Source organism: Amblyomma mixtum, chromosome 8 (genome assembly GCF_055824585.1).
Source record: "Amblyomma mixtum isolate Tamu chromosome 8, ASM5582458v1, whole genome shotgun sequence".
Lineage (NCBI taxonomy): Eukaryota > Metazoa > Arthropoda > Arachnida > Ixodida > Ixodidae > Amblyomma > Amblyomma mixtum.
This window is the reverse complement of record NC_143019.1, coordinates 1,752,271-1,775,512: the sequence shown is the minus strand read 5'-3', so window position 1 is coordinate 1,775,512 and position 23,242 is coordinate 1,752,271. Positions and strand designations below refer to the sequence as shown.

The 23,242-nt window shown below is 46.2% G+C and overlaps 1 protein-coding gene across 1 annotated transcript; it reads right to left on the bottom strand.

Annotated features, from left to right (window-relative positions):
• Positions 1–14,837: 14,837 nt before the first annotated feature.
• LOC149331133 (tetraspanin-33-like) lies at positions 14,838–21,995 on the bottom strand. The gene is made up of 6 exons (XM_089555878.1): positions 21,885–21,995; positions 20,320–20,577; positions 19,982–20,065; positions 17,832–18,068; positions 15,483–15,757; positions 14,838–15,066 (listed from the first exon to the last, which is right to left on the bottom strand). Exons 1-6 carry the CDS (start codon positions 21,993–21,995, stop codon positions 14,979–14,981), a joined length of 1,053 nt encoding a protein of 350 aa, XP_089412004.1. The 3' UTR covers positions 14,838–14,978.
• Between the last annotated feature and the right edge of the window lie 1,247 nt (positions 21,996–23,242).

Sequence of the window (23,242 nt, the reverse complement as noted above, 5' to 3'; positions counted from 1 at the left end):
GTGGAGGAATAGGTACACGAGCCACGTATTAGCCGACGTCGAAGCAGGAGTGGGTTCCTGCTCTAAGTAGGCGTACACGGAGCCGAGGAATAACAGTGAAGACACTGCGATGAAATGGAAGTGCACATGCGCTGTAGTTTTCACATCACAAACGTACGTAACATCATTGTGACAAAAACAGGCTTTCCAGGAGGAAGCACGGCCTGCCAATCAATGCTGTAAATACACAGGCCAAACACTGCGTTCAGTGGCTGGAAGAATACATCCCGCCATTCTTGGACAGACAGCACCTGTATTTAACCGACAGCAAGAGGCTGCCGTTCAGCGGAAAAGGAGGTTTCGGCGTCGTGGCCAGAAACCCACGTCGCACTTATCAAAAGGCCCATGCGACACGTGTGGCAAAACAACGTCCCGCTTTGATGTCGGGTATAAAAATAAAATGAAAACAGAGCTTCTAATGTGAATTAGTCGGAACATGTCTCACAGAACTTAACTTTATACAGTAATTGCTTTTATATAAATAAATGTTTGCTATAAATTTCAGTCGAGATTCAAACCCATGAGCCATCGGTCGCCAGAAAGGCACGCTACCCACTAGGCCGCGCAGGCATGGTTGTATGGCTTAGATACTGGCGCATCCAAAATATTACGCAGAACGCTTCAGTGATATTTTTGGACGAGTTCTGTACAGAACACATGATGGTTTCTTGGCATCATGCGCGAGTGCACCAGTGAAATGCTAACACATATATAAAGTGCATTTGTCCACACAACTGTTTCGAGCTCTCCAACAGTGCGCGCTGTTATGCTTTTATAACAATCGTCACAGCATAGTGCGTCCGATACAGCTTTTAACGGCAAGAGGAGCTAACCTCAATCTACAGGAATGTGCATGACCGTTAAGCTCATGTTTAGAGCCCCAGTCCACTCAGAAATAACACAAGCGTGCTCCCCGGCGCGCCATTCAAGAGCTCTAGGCAGATGAATGGACGGGTGTACTTCCGAACTTTATTTAGGTAAACCGTGACAAGAGTTGGATCGTCGAAGCGTGCTACGTAGTACTATGCCCGGGGCTAAAGAAGCGCGGTTATGTATGTATACGGTGTGGTCTTTCACTTAAAGCGGTACCTTACAAGTGTAGGCTAATGAGTATGTGTGTAATTAGATAAGTTGTAATTATGTATACAGTAATTAGGCGAGTAGCAAAGTGCATTTTGGCGTCCGATATTCTGTTTGCTTGTAGTGGCACAGCGGCCACCAGAAAAGCCCCGCGATCTGATGTACCCCGTTGCCCCATAAGATGACCGGAGCAGTTATAAATTTTTTCAGCGTTTTATCCGGACCTGCAGGAACGCTGCTTGGTGGTCTTATGAAAGTATGCTTAGCGCAGGGAGAAGTAATTAACTTGTGTAAATGTACAAGTAGCATTATTTGCGTAAAGTACACTGTGAAAAAGTTCAGTGAATAGAATTCAGAAACTGTGTTGTAATAAATGTGTGAAGAGCACTGACTGTGTGGGAAGAGAAACCTTAAGAAGTGCTTGGGACTGGGCTAGTTGGAACATCTTCTCATAAATGCTGTGCTGCTTAGTTGTACACGGACGAATTCTGATTACGTCGTGACCTGGTGTTTCTTTTTTCCTATTCCAAGGAATAAAACTTCAGTTGGTAGATTGCGCTTACAATCAGCGTTTGTCTAGTTTCTCCGTCCGTGTACGACTAAGCAGCGCAGCATTTATGAGAAGAGAAACCACTCGAGGGATGGAGTAATGCTATCCTAATTGTTCTACTGGCTATCTTCTTCATTAGATTCCCGCTTCTTATAATTCTCCCATGCACGAGCGTCGATAACATATATACCGTAAGCGGTCATATACGTAATGTGTACGCCATGTACGGCCTGGTATGCAAAGACAGTCTACTGATGCATAAGGGTATTAAGATATCGTCATAATCTTGTAGATCCTGCCCTGTCATAATGAACTGTGATCAGAACTTGCTGTTTCGGCAGGTCAATGTATTTTAAATTGGCAAAGGATTTCAGGCCAGCGCCGAAGCTTGCGCCGACAGGTGTTAAAACTTCGTGGCTCCCCCCGTAACGAGCCACGCCACCTAGAGTATATACTACACACTATTATTTTGAATGAGCACAGCACATAGAAGGGCTTTAGCGGTTTAACTCTACTTTACCATCATCACTTGAAATGTTTTAAAATACTAGACTGCGTCTGTGGCGCCAGTGCACCCCATCGATGCAGCAGCCGCCACCAAAAGCGGTTGCTGGTATGCGGGACAGATATTGCTAGTTGCCACATCGCTAGGCCACTTGTACCAGCTGGATATCGCTAGGCCACTTGCGCTCCTTACCCACTATGAGGAAGAAGTTGCAGCCCGAAAGCGGCAGTAAGAGGCTGGGGTTGACGTCCAGGATTGTGGTGTCCGAGAGCTCGTACAGAGGCTCATTTATGGACTCCGACTCGCTCTCAAACAGCTCTGACTCGAGCATAGGCGAGTACGGAGTGACCACGGTCGCCGGAGTAGGTGCTGCGGAAGGACCGGCAGCTGTTGCTGATGGGAAAGAGAAGCGCACAGTTCGGTCACTGAATGAGCTCATAAGTTTACGAGTGCTATTATGCAGTTTCGTACTGAGCATTTTTTACTGTGCTTTCATAATGTCATCATATTCTGCGCACTGCGATTTGTTCTTGCAGTTTCATTCCTACCCGCCATAGGCTCCTCCGAAGCAGCAGTATGTGAAAAAAAAAATTGTCAAACGGAAAATCTATAAACCCTCTATGCAATAGCTATGATGGCATGCAAAACGGTACAGGCTTGGAGGAAAATTAAACCTTCTAATCTACCACGCACTGCACTGTGAAGCGCACAGATACCCCATCAGTACAACACAGCCAATTGATCTCAAGGTAGGAGTCTGAAAGAAATCAGTTTTGAATGGTACCCCTGGCGGACATTCTACGAATGAAAAGATGTTGGCAGGAGAAGGCTGTCTGAGCAACCTGAGTTGACGACTCAGGCTTTCTGCAGAACATTTCGTTTTTAATGTGAAGCATTTTGGTGAACTTTCGAGCTTTCAGGAAGCTGAAATTGCAGGCTGTTTTTTTTTGCCGAAATCAACAGTGCGGAAGGACTGCCCCTTTCAAAAGGCGGAGCTTTTTAAACGACTTTCATTAGCTTACAGCTCCCGACTGGTAAGAGAGCACTGATTCATGGTTCTAAGTCTGCAGCATGAACAAAATAACTTTCATACTATAATAGACTCCTCACTTACTGTCCCCTGGTGCCTTCGCGCCCATCGCCGATTGAGGATTCTGCATAGAAGGCCGCTTGTCAAAGCCCGCCGTGAGCGGCACCAGTGATGGGCCTCTCTTATTCCCACCGCCAACGATGCTGGGCCTACTAGGCGCGTTAGAGAATACGTTTGCTCCCGATGCTCCTGCCCGGCCCACGCCCGGGGAAGCCGCCGAAACGTCTCCTTTGGTCATCTCTGGTTTCGCGAAGAGCGTCACACTTTCTGTGGCTACTCCGTCATTTGACCATGACCGCTGGTTGTGGGGCTTTGACGGCAGCGCGATTAGGACTTGTGTTGCGGACGTGTCCCCGGAGCTTCCAGCTGAGAACGCATGCGTCAGCTCCTCATTGGCGTCCCTGGCTTCTAGGTAGCGGCCTTGACGATCTAGCACCAGGTGTCTGCGAGGGAAACAAAACCATGGCAGCATTTTTATTGTCTCAATATATTTCTTGTTTCAATATTAACGAAGCCCTTTCGTTAAAAGTGCAAAATCAAAATGATGTGCATCCGAGCTCTTTAACTCAGTTCGTTTCGCACTGTCAACGTGTCAAATCTCTCAAAAGATAAATGGAACTCTTTTTATCGCTTAGGAGCTTAAAACTATCGTAAATGCTAGCGAGCTTTAGTATTTGTTTAAAATCAAAGCACTTGGACTGCATCAATTTGGCAAAAGTGGCATCTTCGCTTCGATAGGAAACCGTCGTCACCTACTCCTGCATGTAGCTAGGACTCGTTGAGGTGAGGTTAAAGGCCGTAATTCAGTTATATCTGTGGATAGCAGTGGATGTTTTTTCGTGATTCTCGATGACGGCAAGAGGCAATAAATCTTAGGACTTCACTCTTTGTCAGTGTAGCATGCTAAACTTGCACTGAAAATGATCCCCGAGCCCAAGCAGCTTCCCATTCTACTAAGATAGAGCTAAAGCAGTACACAAGCTTCAGGTAATCATAGAGAGACTGCGGAAGACGGCCTTATTTTGCACAGTGTTGGCCATACGTCTCGTTGTGCCTTTGGCGCTGTTGAACTAAGCATGGAAAATGAGTAAATGTTGCATAGGAAGACATTAGAAACTGCACCTGCAATTTGACCTGACGAGGGAAGGGAAATGAGGTGCTTGCTACGTAATACTAATGAGGGAAGCCAACAGTCAATGAAATCAAGTTCAATTACGCATGTTGTATGGAAGTTCATTTAAAAAGAGTGCTAGAGGTTGTAATTTAAACAAACCATACGTTTTTTTACATTGCCTCCTCTTCGCTACTGTTACCTTAGGTACATTGAGGGTTTATACGAACAGTTAGCACGCTTCATTGGAGACACCGTTGCATTTGAACAGTCACCGTCAGAAGTCGTTAATACACTCGGGGGGGGGGGGGGGGGGGGGGGGGCAGTTTTATGGTTGCGCAAAAGGGCGAAGCGCAAAAAATACAGCACGCGGCGAAGAGGCACGACACATGCGCATGCCTCCTCCTTCTTATTTCTTACTTGTGTCATGTCTTTTTGCGCTTGGTCTTTATACAAAGTAGTTAGGCCACACTTCTCCCGCTTTGATGATTATAACCAAACAGGTACGGCGCCTCTGAACCTGACAAAGTCCGCAGGTGCAATATCAAGTGCCGTCAATTCTTTGAGGAGGCTCAGAACATCGACGAGGCAGCAAGTGTGAAACCACACCAATAACAAATAAACCTTTCGTGAAGATGTTTCACCTGGTCAGCTACCGATGGGAACATGCATGAAAGAAAAGCGCTCTTCATGGCTCCTTGTCCCATGAAAGCCTTTCGTTTGAACTGTCTTGTATTATCATTCGGACATAGCTTCAACTATTAGCCATTCTATTAGCTATTACATATTTTTAGCTATTAGCTATTCTGTTAGCTATTAGATATTCTTAGCAATTTTATATGTAAAGAACATACGTCGTAGTCAGTGACATGCATCGAAAAAAATGCCCAGGAGTTGCGCGAAAATCGCAAATTCGAACCCTAAAGTTCCCAGCACTAACCCTTTGTGCCTTCGTCGAGACTACTTGGCCAGCGGTGACTCGTAATGGCGCTGTCCAAGGCATCTCCAGCGACGTAGAACCAGTGGCTTTCTCATGTCGGATCCGCACAAACGTTGACGGTGGCGGCTTGTAGCCGCTAACTGCGGGACTATGATGGACTTGCTGGGCTTCTTCTATGGACGGAGCCGTTTCTGAATATCTTCGTAATGGGTCACTGTTCTGAGTGGTAAAATATCCACGAGCTGGGACGTCATAGAAGCTGATGGATCGCTTGGCCAACCGTTCTGAGAAGCGTCCTGGCGATCGTGGCCAAGGAATAGCGGTTTGCTGATCCGGAAAATTAATCGAGAACTCTCCGAAAGAGCGCATCCCTCCTGAATGTCGTTCCCTTCCGGGTGACCACACAGCACCTCGTAGCACCGGGGAGCAATCTTTAGCTGAGGACCGCTCATATCCAAATTGAAGAACGTGCGCACAGGGCTCCGCAGTGGTGGACTGGGCTCCGGCGGCAGGTGAATTCCGGGACTGATGAAGCATTTCTCGGAAAGCGCTCTTGGCGCCTGGCTCCTTTATTTGCTGGCTTTCCAGCGTCTCCTTAACAAGAGGAGCAGAAACCCAGTTTGTGCTCATTGTACAGGGATGTGTGAAAAAGGTGCCAGAGAGCTCTCCTCCGAGCGTACTTGTGCCAGATCTTTGTTATAAAAAAAAGAAATCTTTATATAAGCAGTGTAAATGAGCGAGGTGCTACTCTCCTACACGAACTTAGGCGCGATCATGAATTAGAGAACGTTGTACTTAAAAGCAGTGGCTGTATTGCCTGGCAGCCGGCAGAATAGCGCGAAAATCAATGTTCGCCGCCATAATAGCTTGGAAAACAGAATGCTGGCAGAGTCGTCTCATTGGCTCGCGTCCTAATAGGAAGTAGCTACACTGTCGGCAGCCGGCAGAATAACCCCAAGAACAAAATTCCCGTAGTGTAGACTTTTTGGCTCACTGTAGGCACGTGATATCAGAAGCCCTCTCGGTAAGAATTTTTGGTTTTTTAAATGAAAAAAAGAAAGCAGGACCAGCAAGTATTTGTCTCCTCTGGGAGCGGGTGGCCTGTATGTCCCATTCTGAAATTCCGTTGGCTAGATTTGATTGCCGGATGCCGGCAGCTGTTTCTGTTGGGTATTGTAGCGGAAAAACCACTGGAAAAGAGAATATCTGCAGTCGTTTCATTGGCTGCGTGTCGTGATGTGAGCGGAGTCAGCCGTTGAGATCAAACTATCGGCAAATTTCACTACGGGCTATTTTGCCAGATGCCGGGAGAGTAGTATCATGACGCTGTGGATAACTTCTGAAGCTTCCCCCGATATCGTGTGTACTTGTTAGCAGATTCGATACCTTTTTCATTCTCAATCGCAATAATTCCAATCTCGCAACTACCGTGGCGCTCTGCAGCGCTACTGTGATTTCTGATCTTGACTGTCTTTTTTTAACTGTAACGAAGTCACGGGAGAAGGTTTTGGGCTAAGCAAACGCGAGCAGGTAGACGCTCACCTTCTTTCCCAGTAGGGAGTGATAGCCGGAGGCCTCTCAGCTGTGGTAGCGGCTCAATGACCACCGACGCCCCTCGTGGAACGGTGGACTGAGTGGTCTTGCTCAGCCGCGGTGCTCTGGTGCTCTGGCGAGCACAGTGTAGACGGTGGGAGAGTCGATATATTCCTGGCTGCGCCCTGGGATCAAAATGCGGTGGTACCTGCTGGAAAGCTGAGAAATATGAATGCGGGCGCTGCGCAGAAACTTCTTCTTCGTCCTACATGCGATGACAAAGCGCGAGGGTGCGTGCACGGTAGCAGCTGCTTTGATGATGATTCTGGTCTAGGTGTGTTGGTGGGCGAGTTGGTTGAGGTACATCTGGTGAGAAACAGCGCTTGCAGACAAAGGACCTGAACGAGAAGGACACACAACGGCGCTGACTAACAACTTTACTTCGGAAAGCAGTCGATGCTTTCCGAAAGGTGCGGATCGGCTGCTTTCCGAAATAAAGTTGTTAGTCAACGCCGTTTTGTGTCCTTCTCGTTCAGGTCCTTTGTCTGCAAGCGCTGTTTTTCACAAGATTCTGGTCGGACATGAAGTTTATCGTTGAATTTCTCTCTCCGTTTTCCGCTGTCCACTTCGAACTGGATAACAAACGCGCCCAAGCTGGTCATGTTCAACATTCTTTTACAGAAATTGCCGATATCGAAAAATTATAACTAGTGTTAAGGAAATATTGAAGGCAATGGTACACTATTTCTCTGCGTACAAAAAGCTTTGTTTTATACTTTTTCCATCGCTCGCACGGAGCATTGACTGCTCCAGCAGAAAACCAGTGGTGAGCGCTTTTGACAATAACTAAACGTGAAGAGCAAAAAAAAATGGCAGTGGCTTAGCTCAGCTATGCCAGAATATACGTAGCGAGAGCGATAGCTACCCCCTGGTTAAGCATGTTGTCGAGCTTGTATTTGTGACTATAATGTATTATGTATAATGTATATGTATGTAAGGCGTATTCGGTTAATCATCACCCCACGTACCTATAAGCGCGATTCAGGCGTCCACTGACCCAGGGAACCAGTTATGAGCACTTCTTTTCCTTAAAATGACCGGAGTGTAAGACGTTGTCAACACCAAATCCAATGAACACAATAAACGCCGATAGCCTATGGCTTCAGCGCCCTGTTTCTCCTACCCTTCTCCGGTTGCCGCGCATGCGCAGTCATGCGTGGCGCCGGCGGGCGTAGTCGGACCGGCGCCGCTCCTCGCGCGACGGCGGCGGCAAACTCTGACGTCATGCGCCGCGCACCTGCTGCTCCTCTCTGGTTTCGCGCATGCGCACTATCGGCCTCCGAGGCTCACAGTGAAATGCTCGACTGGGTAGCGTAGAGTAGCTCTCGCTACAAAAAATTCGAACCTATGGAGGGGAGATCTGCTGATATATTGCTTGTTATAGTAAAATCTGACAACATAAAAAAAACATTCTGTTCATAAATTCTTTCACGTTTCAAAATGCTTTTGACCAGAATTGTTGAGCATGGGTGCCTCGGGCCCTGTTGAGTCCAGAGCTTGTCTCCTGTCTCTGTCATTTCTGTCTGCACGGTTCATTCCCGATGGAAATGAGATGCTGGCACAGTCGCACAGGCGACTTAGTGACACTGCACTTTTTAACACTGATCATTTCGTCAGCGAGAATCACTCATTTGCATTCTCTATTTTGTATTGCTCTGGTCGAGGCTTTTTGAACCCACTTAAGCACTTCAACTCAAAAAGAAAACACACTTAGTTTGGCTACAGCATGCAGTTTTTCCCCATGCGCCACGCCTATCTCTGCTACCGCAGTCTAGTTTTTTGTCATCTGCTTTGGACACAGCCGCGTGAAGAATGTTGAGTAAGCTTTACAGAACTTCGCACTAGACTTGACCGAGGTAAAATTACCGACTAACTTCTGCTTTATTACTTCATTTTAAATTGCGGTTGCCTTCTATATTAATGTACATAGGGAAGGTCTCAGAGTTTTTTTGGCTCCATTGTTGATACCCCTGCCGATAAAATCATTCATCTTGGTTTCGTATTTCCAGCCGATTAATTCTTTGCTCACCCGTCTTTGTGCATACCTACCTCCTGAGCAGCGCGCAAATCATCTTTTCATACCCAATAAGAACTTTCGTCTGTGCGAGTTGGTTCATAACAGCAATTAAAGGAATAAAATTGCGCGAAGGGATTGAAGAAGAAAACTAAAGAGACGTGAGGACAGGAGAGAGCCCAATGTCCTGCTCTGCCCTGTCCTCACGTCTCTTTAGTTTTCTTCTTCAATCCCTTTGCGCAATTTTATTCCTTTAATTGCTGTTTTCATACCTTTCGGGGCTCCTGACGGCCCTTTAGTTACAATATTTCGCAATTTACTAGTTGATGCTTTTGGTGTTCCCCAATTCAAGTTCAGCTTTAATCTTGCTGCTCATTGCAAAAGGTACAAAAATATAAGCTCCTCGCCGTCGTGATAGCTCTTGGCCCAAGGGGCGAAATGATGTGTCCAACTTCACAAGCCACGAAGAAGATAAAAAGGCACGAACTTTTATTGAAGAAAATAAAGAGACTAAGATATCCTCTGTTTACGGGCCTCTAGTCGGCAGACCTTTCGAGGCAGACTCAGACTGGGTCCGGAAAACTAGGGCGATCTGGCTCTCCAGGTCCGCGGTCCGCACGGCCTCCTCCCAAGGGAATGGGGCAATGGAGGAAGAGTGGTTATCAGGTCTGGGCACGCCTGTACTTATAGATAGGAATCGAGAAGTAAAGAAAGTCAGAAGCTGTTATCTCGCTGCGTGCTACGCACTTGTACTAAACAAGTCTAGCCTCTTCTTTAGGCATAACTTTAAAAAAAGTGAATGGCAGATTGTTGATGAATTCGGTAAAGGAATTTCTACTACCGTTAGCCTGTATATGCGGCAGTGTTCATATCATATTTCTGCACACGACCAGGGAAATTCAGTGTGAGTGGCTGCCATCAATAAATGTTGGAGACTGTAGAGGTAAACAGTTACAAGTCAAATTAATGTCCTTTTTTAACCTAAAGAGACACTGAACACTAGTCAGTGGAAAAACAAACTGGTTCCACGAATAGGTTCATATGCGTTATTATTCAATCCTGGAACACAGCTATGTACAGAGGGGTAACTTTCGCATTAAGAATATGAACGTCATGATGAGATTTTCCAAAATTAATCACTCAATTTTCCAATGCAGCTTAATTTGATGGTTTTGAAACGTTACCTCTTCTTAGTCCGTTCGAGTATTTCCAGTCCATTAACTCTCCAATGCGCAAATTTTCGGTTTTGTCTTTCGGATCGTCTGGTAGCTTTATGAATGGCAATTTTCGCTGCAAAGCACATCATAATTATTCATAAAATGCAATAGTAAATTATTTGCGAGTTAGAGAATGACAGTTTAAAAAGAAATATACGAAAAATTGGTTTTTATTACAGCGATTTTTGCTGTAAGCCATCTCCGAATGCAACCTTACGGAAATACACCACCAGTATAAAACCAAGAATGTTTTCTGTGGTGTAAAGTGAGAAAAATAATAAGCGTCTTAAAGCGTGCCAGTAAAAATGGTATTCGAAGTTCTGTACACGAGTTGAAAACCAGACTAGAAATCAGTGTTGCCACTGAAGTAAGAATGTTCAGCTATGGTAATTGCGCTCATACACATCCTTAAAAACAGTTAATTTTTCACTACGTGGCTCGGCTGACTTCTTGCTCTGTTTACTCACGGTTTGGAAATATGCTGGCGGATCCTCAGTTTAGCGTCGTCATTGACGTCCACAGCGCCGGCTGGCGTCTTGCACGCGGTAGGATGCCGACCACCGGACTCCTGCAAAACATGTAAGCTAAGCAAGGTTTTTCTCTTTCTCTTTCTTCTGTGCACGCTGTAACGAACAGGACGAAAACAAAGAGCCAGACACGCTGCTTCGCCATCACAGGTCGCGCGCGCCCGGGTTTCTTGCTCGAGTGGTCCGCACCCGCTGCTAGTTGATGCCGGATGTCTCGTTGCTTTGTGTGCTTCTGGCCTTCTCACTATCTGTGAAATTAGAGAAACGTTTCCAGTCCAGTATTTATTTTAAGAATGACCGAATCATAAGAATGGCGGCGAAACTGTGCGAAAGGGGCATGATGCAAAAACAGCGCGTGTTGTAGTACTATTGTTACCAAAGGTATCATGGACACGCGAGCGCCCACAAAACCATACAGCTTCATTGCCAGCCGCTGGTTGCTGACCACAGTTGCGGAGGTGAGCTTTGGCCTTTGGTTCTCTGATGTGTGCTAGTGAAATGAGCCAAAACTGGAAAACATTGCACATATATGCCAAGATCATCAGGCGCGCTTCCTGAGGACCTTTGTCCTTGATAGTACATGCAATCGAGTGTCACAAGTGAACCAAGTTGTTTACGCCAGAACAGGATAGAAATTTTTTCCTGTCGCACCGCACGTAACCTTAAAACATTCTCATTACGAACTCATAATTATAGTGTGATATTTTTCTTTGAAGCCATTACTTCCACCCCCACACTCTATAGGCTGTGTTCCGTATCACTGTACATATCCCGCATCGGCCAATATATACAACAGGAATACTTGAACTATTTTCTATCAACTTTCCAAAGTTGCAACGACGTAGATTAAAGCTATGCTATGTTGCAAACCTCAGGGCTTCATAATTTCAAAGCATTCTTCAGTTTCATGGCGCCTAAATTTCACCATATCTTAGTTTGCAGTATAATTTGCACTAAAATGCAGCAGAGGACGTTTTCACTATTAAAAATTGTGGAACTTGAAATTGATTGCCATTTTTCCCTTATTTCATTGGAACTCGAGACACTGATGATGACAAAGAGGCCTTTTTAGGAACTCTGTGATTACCGAAATACAGTAAATAGCGGTGGGATCTAGCCTTCACGAGGAGTTTCAAAGCTACTTTGCTTCCAAAATAAGGAAACAAAAACACATTACCCGGACCGAAGTTTATGTGCAATAATCTTAGAGAGGCGGAAGCGTAAGCAATTCCCATGCCTCAATGTTCATGCTTTAAGTCATATTTTCATATTTGAGCACATTTTTTACGTGCACTTTTCAGAGCGCTGCGCTTGCTTTACGGGAATTTGATAGTTATTGTGATTGTAAAACATTTTATTCGTCCAAAACAGCTTGATGCTAAGAGGTCTCTTTAAGTGGTCGAGAGTATATAGCACTCGACGGCTTTGTCAGCCCACTTCAGCGCCAGAACTTCGGTTCTAAATCAGAGGAAGCCTGCACGGTCTCTCACTACGTGAGAGAACGATAGATAACTAGGTCACCCGGGGGGGGGGGGGGGGGGGGGGGGGGCGGCCCTGTTTTGCACTGCCATAGGATGTGATCGCAGTTGGCTCGTATGCCGCAGTGTTTACAATTCTGGTTTATTGATCAGGATAAATGCGGGTGCATAAATGGGTTGCGTATCGATCTCTACAGACGACACCATGTAACCTATTCTTTAGTCAGGCATTGCTTAGATAATGATATGTAATAATGGAGCCCTTCGTTAAATTCAGGGAGCCAGACTCATCCACTGCTCGGTCGATGAAACCTCAGGCTTTACTGTGCGCTGCCGCGTTCCAAGGACTCCCCCGAATGGGTTTGTACCCATATCAGTTCGCATTAATGTAGTGAGAGTTTGGTAGCGTTAGGAATTCAAGAGAGATGCTTGTAATTCACCCTTTAGCGGAATTATTGGCAGCCATTTTATAGTCGCTAAGAATGGTGCTTTCTGGGGTTCGCGCTAGGGTAAGGACTATAGCTACCACTTCTGCCGTTTCAGAGGATTCGGTTTTGATGGTTGCCAGGACGATGTGGTTACCGCACTCGTCCACAGCCACAACTGCAAAGGCATTTGGATATTTGTATTCTGCCTCATCTACATAAATTGTTCAGGTGCTCTGTCTTCGGCTTTGGCTTGTGCTTGCCTTCTACTCTCATGGCATATGGGGTGCATGTTTTTGGGAGTGGTTTGATTAGTAGGGCTGCCCCATCATCGCGGGGCAAGTCTAATTTAGCGCCTTAATTTCTTGGTTGAAAATTATTTCCAAGCCTGGTTAGATACACCTGCCAGTTCTGGAATTGGCTAATCGCATCGTTTCAGCCATTACATGGGCTTCTTTCAGTTCATTATAGGTGTTCTGCAATCCTAACTTGGTAAGCCTTTCGGTTGAGGCATTTAGTTGGAGTCCTAACGCAGCTTTGTAGGCCTGCCGTATCATGCTATCGAGTTTGTCCTTTTCTGCTTTCTCACATTTGAGATAATGGGTGGATTAGAGTATCGTGCTTAGCTAAAATGCCTGCACTAACCGGCATAAATCTCTTTCCCTCACCCCTTGTCTTCGATTAGCTATGCGGTGGGGATTAATCACGCCGTCGCTTCTACCGTGCATTTTAGCTCAGTGAGTGTGTTATTATTCTTTCCATCTCTGTTTAGATACAACCCGAGTATGCAATAAATTATACCTTTTTGACGGATCTTTCATGGATACAGACATTTATTTCACGGGGCAGGGGGTGGGGGGGAGGGAAGGGGGTAGTTCTCCGGCCTCTTTCTTTGTGCCTTATCTCTAAGAGCTCAGATTTTTTCTCTGAACAACTTAGACTAAATTACCATGCGCATGCCTTAGTTATGGCCCCTGCACCTTGTAATGTGTCTTCTATGTAGCCTTCGCATCATTTGGTTAACCAAAGCATGATGTCATGTCCATAGACCTTGAGATGTAGGTCTGGTATTTGTGCCAATTTGGGAGGAACTTTATGAAGGAGAAGTTAAAAAGGAAGGGGAACAGGACGGAGCCGTGTGGTGTTCCTTTCATTTCTAGAGTGATTAGGGCAGACTCTATTGTTCCGATCGTTATCACTGCTGCTCTGTTAGTGAGGAAGGATTGGATGTAGTTGTAAGCTATTTCTCCGTGGTTGATTTCTGACAACTTAGTCAAAACCGCTTTGTGGGAGACGTCGTTGAAAGCTTTAGTAAGATCTAAACCCAATATTGCATTGGTTCCTGTACCCTCATTAGCTTCGGTTATCTGAACCCAGATGGTCAAAATTTCCGGAGCCCTTCACTACTACGTCCTCATAGCCTGAGTCGCTTTGGGACATTAAACCTTCATAAAACCAAAAGCAAACCTTGTTAAGATGCAAGAGTAAGTCCTGGGTAGATAGATGGGCCCTGAATCTTAACATTGTTTCAGGTAGGAGGTTCATGTCCTCCGCATAGTTTTGAAGCCTGCTGAGTATGACATCCTCCATTTGCTTCCCTATGCATGATGTTAATGAAATGGGGCGCAGATTCTCAGTGCTGAGTTTCTTACCCGCTTTAGAAATAAAGGTGATTTCGCTTGCTTCCACTCTTGTATGTTGCCTGCCTGCCATACTTTGTTCATAAGGTCCGTAACCACAGCGATCGACGTTGCTTTCTAAGTTCCTGACAGCGGTATTCGTTACATTTTCCACTCCTGTCGCAGATGTTGTCCGCAGTTTTCCAATTGTGGACTAGACCTCCGCGTCCGTGATGTCTGTGTCTAAATTTGGATTAGCGGTCTCCCGGTAGTCTTGTTGTACGAAGTCCTCATCCGTATTTAGATAGCGTTCTGCTAGGTCTCTGCTCGGGTATTCTGTTGTACCCTCAAATTCATGCATGGATGATGTTTTGCTCTGGGCAAAGGATGTCTCTTAGAAGACGCAATGTCTTCTTCTTTTCCGAATTGTCCGTTCATCCAGGAGCGCGGCTATTAATTATTAATTATTAGCAGGTGGAATTTTCAGTACACCACTGTGCATGTGCATCAGATGTTGCTCGGGGTTAAGTTTGTATTTTTAACAAGAAGCAGCTAAGAGGCTAAACGAACACCGGAACTATGCAGAAGTTATATTCTTCCGCCTCTTCGTGAGCTTCGACGCGTTGTGAGCAATGACGAGAGGCTTCGATTTAACCATATGCCGGCACCTTAGATTCACATTATGCCGGCATGAAATATTAAGTTTATTGCTGTTCATGAAAAGGTTCTTCTTCTTGGAGTAGTTATTCGAGGGCCAGGTAGACAGAGAACAGTGAGCATTTTCCAGTTGCTATTTTCTACTGTGAAAGTTAGGCTGGGGCGGCCCGAAGTAGTCTGAAGTTGTCTGGTCCTCTTGTGGTGATATTGTGCTCTTTGACCTGCAATAAAAAGAAGGAATAGAAGTTGTTCCGCATGCTGGCGTACTTCTCTAAGTGCCGCATAAATATGCGTTAAAAATTGAGAGAATTTTATCTTGTGTTAGCCCTTATTTGACACGGTAATCTGAACAGCATTGCCCTACTGCTCCTTCGTTTTTGACCTGAATGATGGATAAATCGACCAGATCGATCCGCCCATACGACATATCAAGATTCTGCCGCTCGGTTCCCTGCACCCGCAAAAGCATCCTTCCCCATCACGGCTGCTCGGGTTTTTTAAGCATCTAGCGAACGAAGAATCCATTGCGCCGCATGACATTTAATGTGAAACGATAGCACTGCGAACGAGGTGATGAAAGTATTTCACGTTTTCTTCCTCTCTGTGAGAAAATCAGAGCCGGTCGCTCGCCACTCACTCAGTCTTCGTCATCGTCATGACCATAAGGTTTTGGGCGCGGGCTTCCTTCTGCAATGCCTGGCGCCTGCGCAGGGACTGGCGGTAACCCCTGGCCACGTTGCGGTAGTACTTGTTGTACAGGTCCGTCAGGGAGATGATCTCGCCGTATACCGTGGAGGCCATTGAGCGCAGCAGCGCTACCACCGCGAATGTCACCAGGCAGGCACCGATCATGATGGTGATGTTGGAGCGGATGTAGGAGACGAATGCGTCTACGCAGCTGCGCGTGAACACCTGCGAAAAGTCAAGGTGCAAGAGCTTCGCTCTCACGAAGCACATTCACTTTATCGCAATAGGAGGGTTAATCGTCGAGGATGCGCTTATCACAAACAACTCAGCAATTGATAACGCAGTTTGTTGTACTCTTCAGCCATATAGTAACCTTGAAGTAGCCGGACGTTTTCCGGCACCAGGTAATGAAATCGGTAGTCGTCAGAACGTTGGTTGTGAACCCACGATCTTTTGCAACTGAATCAGACATCCGAGTTTCTAGTTGTCTTAATTTTATTTTTCTCTTTCCTTTATTCGTACTATCATTGATAAATGAATCACAAAAAGGATATCGCATATAACATGAGGGACGTGATATCTTCAGCAAAGATGCGCACCGAGAGTACCTAATGAACCTACTGATACGGAAAGGCCTGTCGCACTAGATGTTGCTAACTTACAGAGAGGATTATGACGATATACACGCGGTAACTAAGAATAATCAGGATGAGTGTCATTATCAAATAGTTGTATCTGCCATCAAACTTAAAATTTGTCTATTATGGCGATGAACACCCCGTTGCTTCCTGCGCATGTACGTGCCTCCATGAATGATTATGTACGTTTGTGCTCGTCCCCAAAATAAAATAGTCCAGCTGCACTTGTCTACTGTCCACTTAAGTCGCTGACAGCGCATCACGTTGCTCAGGGGCGTCATGTACCCTTGGAGCACAAGTGATGCAAGCTCCCGTAAGAGAAAGAGATCATAATCATCGCCATCACCCAGTCTGCGGCATCTGCGGACAACTGAAATTTACTACTTATCACAGAACTTGTCTTTCGCCAGGTGTACTCACCCTGTCCCCTCAACTTTCATAACATCATCTTCCCGCCATTTCCGAGCCCGCCCTAGCGATATTTACCTTTTCTTTGAACCGACTCTTTTACCCTAAGGGACCACTGATAATCAGTTCTATTAGTCTCTGGACAACATGCCCGCCTCTCTCCTTCTCATTTAGGGCGTCATTGACTGACTTTGCTCTGTAATCCTATCAGCCCGCTTTGTTTCTTAACGGCCAACATATCCGTAGAATTCCATACCTCTCGGCCATAGCTACAGTAGTTGGGCATCCGCAGACAGAACAGAGGCATGGAAGTATTGCTCCGCTTGCGCGGCGATGACGTTGGCGTCAGCGTCGCCTGTTCCTAGACTATCAATAAGAAGCTGCGACCAGCTATCGACAGAATCGAAAACCGGCCTCAATGGACGGCACACACTGTAGAAACTGTAGATGCCAACTTCACAAGACAGAAACTAATATAATTAATTGCGTCCGTGTTCTTACGTAACTACAATCGACAGCGATTGAGGACATCTACAAGGATAATTTTTATCACCGAAAGGCCCTGAATAAGAATAAATTTCATCCTGAGTTCTTTTGATTAGACCTTTGTATTTTAGTGCAATAAAAGTCTCAGTTAGGTAAGCTTAGTTAGACTAGTCTTATTTTATCAGTTTTCAAGGAGTGGCAGCACACAGAGCAGCATCTCGTCAACCTGCACACAGTTCCTGGCTGGTGCAGAAGCATTAGCAACGTTGGAACAAGCGGCGTAACTTGGCATCTGGAACATTTTGTGTCCTTCCCCATACGCGGATGACCTTGGAATATTTCGACAGATGCGAGCGCGAGATATTCCGTTGATAATGGCGTATAGTTCTCAACGGACTGACGAAGCAATGCCCGAGTTAAGTCGTCGTTGCACCTGTCATAAGAGAAGAAACAGATATGGGCTCTGAATGTTGCCGTCCACTGGTTAATTAATGGCGATTTGTGCCTGAACATGTGAGATGTCCTCTGGATATTTATCAGCTCCTCATCAATAGTTGATACCTACACCACTGATTTATTCGGTTGACATGCTCGATTATGAAAATGCGCAATTTGTAGCGATGCTAGCATGCAGGCCTAGACACTTTTTGCTAAGGAGAGGCACCTTCAGCTGGAGGGGAAAGGGGGGTCCTGTAACATCTCCTGGTTCCTTTTCTTCGCCGCGGGGAAGAAGAAAAACAGCTTCGGGAGCTCTTTTAAGGGCGCACCTTCTCCCATGCCCGCTGCTCGCTGATGGCCAGCACCCCTTTGCCGCAGAACCGGCGCCTGAGGCGAATTTCCGGGTCCACTTCGCGGCCTTCTTTGAGTCCGGCTATGGGGCGGCAGCAGGACGTTGGCACCGAGCAGCGTTCGGCACTCGGGTTCGACGGGGAGCAGTTGAAGTAGATGTTGTGGTCCCAGTCGCGGTACCGGTTGTGAGTCACGCCGCAACACTGGAACGACTCCTGCGCCACCCGGTGAAATATGTCCTGACGGCACTGCAGTCTTGATATTTATGAGCCTGCCGGAAAGCAGAGTTCCGGCTAAATAGAATACTCTGAATCACCAGATTACAAAAAGGAGAGTCTCGATGGTTAAAGTCAATGAGGAGCAAAAAGTTGTTCCATTTATGCGGAGGTCCAGTTGAACGCATTGTATTTTATTTCACAGCCATTGGCAACATGAGAGGAAACAAGCCTTCTGCACAGAGTTGCGAATTTCCTGTCTATTTTCCCCCTAAATTAGAGAACGATTCTGGATAATATATGACAATAGGGAAGCTAGTTAGAGACAAAAACTATCTACGCTTGTCACTCGTAACTATGGAGTAGTGAACAAATGAATGCTCAAAGTTTTTTCTCTTTCATTTTGCTCACGAGCGTACACAACAGTGATCGGGCCTCAGCCGCACCTCGAACAAAGGGTAAGTTTTCATAAAATAAGCATTATCGAACACGATTTAGTTAAAGATAGCCTAAAAATACCTTGGAGATCGCTGCGGCACCCGCATTGGAAAATTACTTAAGAATGACGTCACACTTCATGACGTCACAAACTAAGACCTCACACCTTATGACGACACACCAAGACGTCGACGTAACACTGCCACACTTTTCACGTCAACTGAGACTCGTGACCGCAAGTCGACACCCTCCAACCGGAAGTTGATCACTTATCGATACCTTAACGATATCACAATTTATTGTCTTACTTAAGATCCATCTGTTGCCCATCTCAGTTTTCAAACTTCTCGCCACACTTCGGTTTCAAATTTGGCGCCACGTGTTGGCTCCGCCCACACTTACGGTCGTGTGGTGCCACACTTACGGCGTTCTCAAACTTGGCACCACTTTTGCTCCGGCCCCGCCCAATTCTTCGACAATTTTCGCTTTTATGAAATAACTCATCTTAACCCCCCTCCCCCCCCCCCCCCCCCCGATTTCCCTTAGGAGATTTTTTGATGCCCTATAGATGGTACCACTCCTTTTCGCATAAACCTATTCGTTTGGATAATCGTGCGAACAGTCTGGTGACGACAGGAAACCGCATACATATAGCCCTACAATGCTTACGCATTAAAAATTAAGGGGTCGAATTTCCACCCTCACCCTTCAATACCACGAGCACCATTCAATACGGCATTCTTTTAGTGGACGGCATTGCTCGCCGCTAAGTTTTTCACTGTGAAAGCCGTCATTATGAGCCTGTACCCCGAGCCGTGATTGAAGCCCGTTGCAGTTTTTAGCTACCCTGTGAACCGTTCCAAGGGGATTTAAGTCAATCCAAGCTGTAAAAAGAGAGATGGAAGAACAAAGAAGAAAGCAGAAGATAAAGAAGCAGAAGAGGACAAGGAAAAGAAGAAAATGCAAAGGGGAGACACTAAAGGGACGCTCTCGACGGAAAAGGAACGAACAGTACTGCAGCTATCGGTATTCAACTGCAGAAAGTAATTTTAGTTTGTTTATGATAGCAATTTCTGTTGCCATACGCGAATCGAGCAGTGTATTTAATGCAGGTGAATAAATTGTTATATTCTTGCATGTCGTCCTCTATGAGCGAGGCGCCACTTCATGGTTCTTGTATACACATCGTATTAAACGCAAACCAGGTAATTCCTATGAGATAAATTGGGTCATGGCTGGTTATTAGAATGCATAATTCACCTTGTGGTCATTGAAGCTTCTTGACATTCAGGCGTTTTCAAAAACTGCTTTCTTAAATACCTAGACAAAGTAGCCGCCAACAAAGCATACTTATCGTATTTTTAAAACCGGAACTCTTTCTTCGAATATCTTAAAAACGTTGCTAATATAAAATTAAACCCGACTTTGCAGTGTGAGCAGTAGTGGGCCTAAATATTTGTTCCAAGCACACTTACCTGCGTGTAATCGACGAGCCTGGCGTAGTCAGGGTTGTCTCGATAGCTGACAATGAGGTCAATGCTGAACACGCCTTGCACGCTCTGAAAAAGATATATCGAGCGCTTAAAAGCACATTAAAACTTCGATTTGGTTTGATATTTGATGTGTTATGTAGGTTCTTTGATGCGCAGCGACATCGCACAGCAGTGACAGCACACCACTCCGCTTTCCATTGTCCCAAGCATCACAACGGTATAGTGAGTAGGATACGAAAAAGAGGAAGTATGCGAATAACCCAGCCCATATTTATTTTCCATTAAGCACGTCATTCCTTGCATGTAAAAGCGCGACTCACGTTCCTGCTGACGAAGGGCATGGCAAAGCACATCGCCATAAAGAGCACGTCCAGCACGAGCAGCCCGTAGGTGGCTTTCTGGTACCAGAGCAGCAGGCACACGTTCTCCCGCAGACCGCCGATGAAGCCCATGAAGCTGGTGGCGTGCACCAGGCCAGAGCCCACCAGAGCCGGAATCTCGATGTTCACCACGAAGCTGATGAGCAACGATCGGTTGCGGAACGAAATCTCGTCGCGACGGTCCACGATGGAGATAATCTGAGAATCAGAAAGACCGCAGCCGAGTTAGGATGGAGAAAAAGGAATCAACGAGAAGCCCATACCGGGCTGAGGGCGGGAAATGGCATCTCGGAAGTGAACCGGAAAACGGGAGGAAGGGTGGGAAATGGGATCAAGGACGGAGAAGTCCACCTTTTATGACTACGTTTCTGAGGACAGTGTCGGTCTTATCTACTGCATCTTACCTAGTCACTGCAAAGGTTGGTTTGGTTTTGTGGGGTTTAACGTCCCAAAGCGACTCAGGCTATGAGGGACGCCGTAGTGAAGGGCTCCGGAAATTTCGACCACCTGGGGTTCTTTAACGTGCACTGACATCGCACAGTACACGGACCTCTAGAGTTTCTCCTCCAAAGAAATTCTAGCCGCCGCGGCCGGGATCGAACCCGCGTCTTTTGGGTCAGCAGCCGAGCACTATAGCCACTGAGCCACCGAGGCGGCTGTCAGTCACTGCAAAGGCTTTTTTTTTTGACAAAGTTAATATTTACGTGAACAAAGGCAATTAATAAAAGTAGTTAATAATTAGCATTACCTTTCTCCCCTGAAGGTGGCTTGTAGCATGCTGCACACCAGCGACAGCAGTGTGCCACGCCGTACACTATCTCCCCTTTTCCCGCCGCTCCAACCTGACTGGAGACCAATGTTTCTCTCTCGGTACCCGTCGGGTCTCAGACGTCCGTGGCCTCTCGCTCCAGTTCCCCTCCATCGCACTCCGTTCCTCTACTTTCCCCCCTCCACTTTGTCTCCTCTTCCCCGAGACTTCACTCACCGCCGCCAAAGCCTCACACTTTTTCGCTATTGTGGCCTCAAGTGCTGGCGCATAAAAAGATGTTGAAATTTTGCCTGCTCGGACGGTGTACATATCACGCGGCTACAATGATCGAATGTCTTTTCACAAATCACAACTTCCCTTTGAGAAGTGACCACAGCCGAGTGTGCATCTTTTCAGTACCTGAAAGTGTCCTCGGCGACACAATCACACATGCAATCAAATTAGGAGGGGAGGCTCCCTCGGAATTAACTTAGTTAGCACGAGACGAAGAGCTCTTGGAATGGGCTCCCAAGGAGGGGATGTTGTCTTTCCTTCTACAGTCAACGGCACCTTGCCTAGAATCCCGACGCAGTCGCTCTCCTCTGAGACAGCTGAGAATGGGAATGAAGAAAAAAAGTTGCTCATGATTCCCTTGGTTTCAAAGCTATTGCCTTCCATCGCAGGCATTGTCTAAGATGCGTATCAACCGCCTAGCGTATTTAATAATGCTCCTGTGTGAAATCGAAGCGGCACTCACGCAGGCAAAGACGACAATGGAGCAGAAGACGAACACGACCAGGTTGACGCACACCAGTGGCACCCTGTGCCATGGGTTCACGTCGATGATGATCGTCGATTCGTGGACCATGGCTGCAGATTTACTTCTCATTACTCGGCTGCAGGCGGTCCAGCTGGTGTCAGTGGTGTGGCGTAAGAAGTCACTCCAGTCGCGGAAATGGCCGTCGTCCAATCGTTAGCACTGAGAGGGCAGTTTTACTGACCTCTCAGAGAATCGCTCTTCTTCTGCTTCTTCAGCATAATCGCAGGTGTGAACCGGCTGGTGCGTTGATATTTATTACCTCCGTTGTAAATAGTTGCCAGCAACTATTCGCGGAGCAAATCAAAAACAGGGCACCAAAAACCCTTTTCTATGGTTAAAAATGCCTTCTTGACATTAAAAAACGTGCATACTAAGCAAAAAAATTGAAAAAGAAAAGAGTCGTGATGTGAGGCGGCTGTGCTGGTCCTAATTAAGGGAGGGAAAGGCTTATTTCTAAGCTGCATTTTTCATCTCACTTAGTGAAAAAATGAGACCCTTTACTTTATTACAAACATTTTTATAAGCAAAGGCGGCCGCTCCGCCCCCTCCCCAGGTTCTTTATTTTTTTAATCGCCCTAGGTTACTGGCTTCAGACGCTTGGGCAGTTTCAGTCATTTTGCGAAACACCTCCATCTAAAAAATTCTACCGCCTGTATGAGTTTTCACGTGATCACTCCATCGCTGCAAGCCCTATACGTGGCGGCTTGCACTTTGCCTTGGACACTTGCACAGCAGTGTTCAATGCGCAGGAGCCTCATATGAACTATCTTCCCATGCTCTGAGACATATTTCAAAGTTTATGACAGTGCTCCAGCTGCGCGATGCAACAACAGCTAGGCGTTCGGCAAGTAAATGGAATAATAAATTCACACGCTATAGACACCTCCATGCACCGCCAATCCAAGGAAGACGCTTCCACATACTTCCACATCTTCGTCAGGTCCGTTCGATGGTCCAGGAATGAACACTTTTAAAAATGTATTACCGAAACGACTTCTTGCGCCACACCACTGACACCAGCTGGACGGCCTGCAGCAGAGTAATGAAAAGTAAATCTGCAGCCTGAAACAAGTAAGTCGGTAGCAGTACTGAGGTTTTCTGATAGTGTGTTCTAGAGACCTACTAATCGCTCTTTGGTAGGTCGTATTTTTCGTACCGCTCAGTCTATCCTAATAAAATACAAGTCCTAACCTATAGCATATAAATTCTCACCTATACAATCGTGAAAACACGCATTTTCTGTCGTCAAGTTTTCTAAGAGATTTCGAAACGCTTGACCAAGGCTCAAGTGTTTT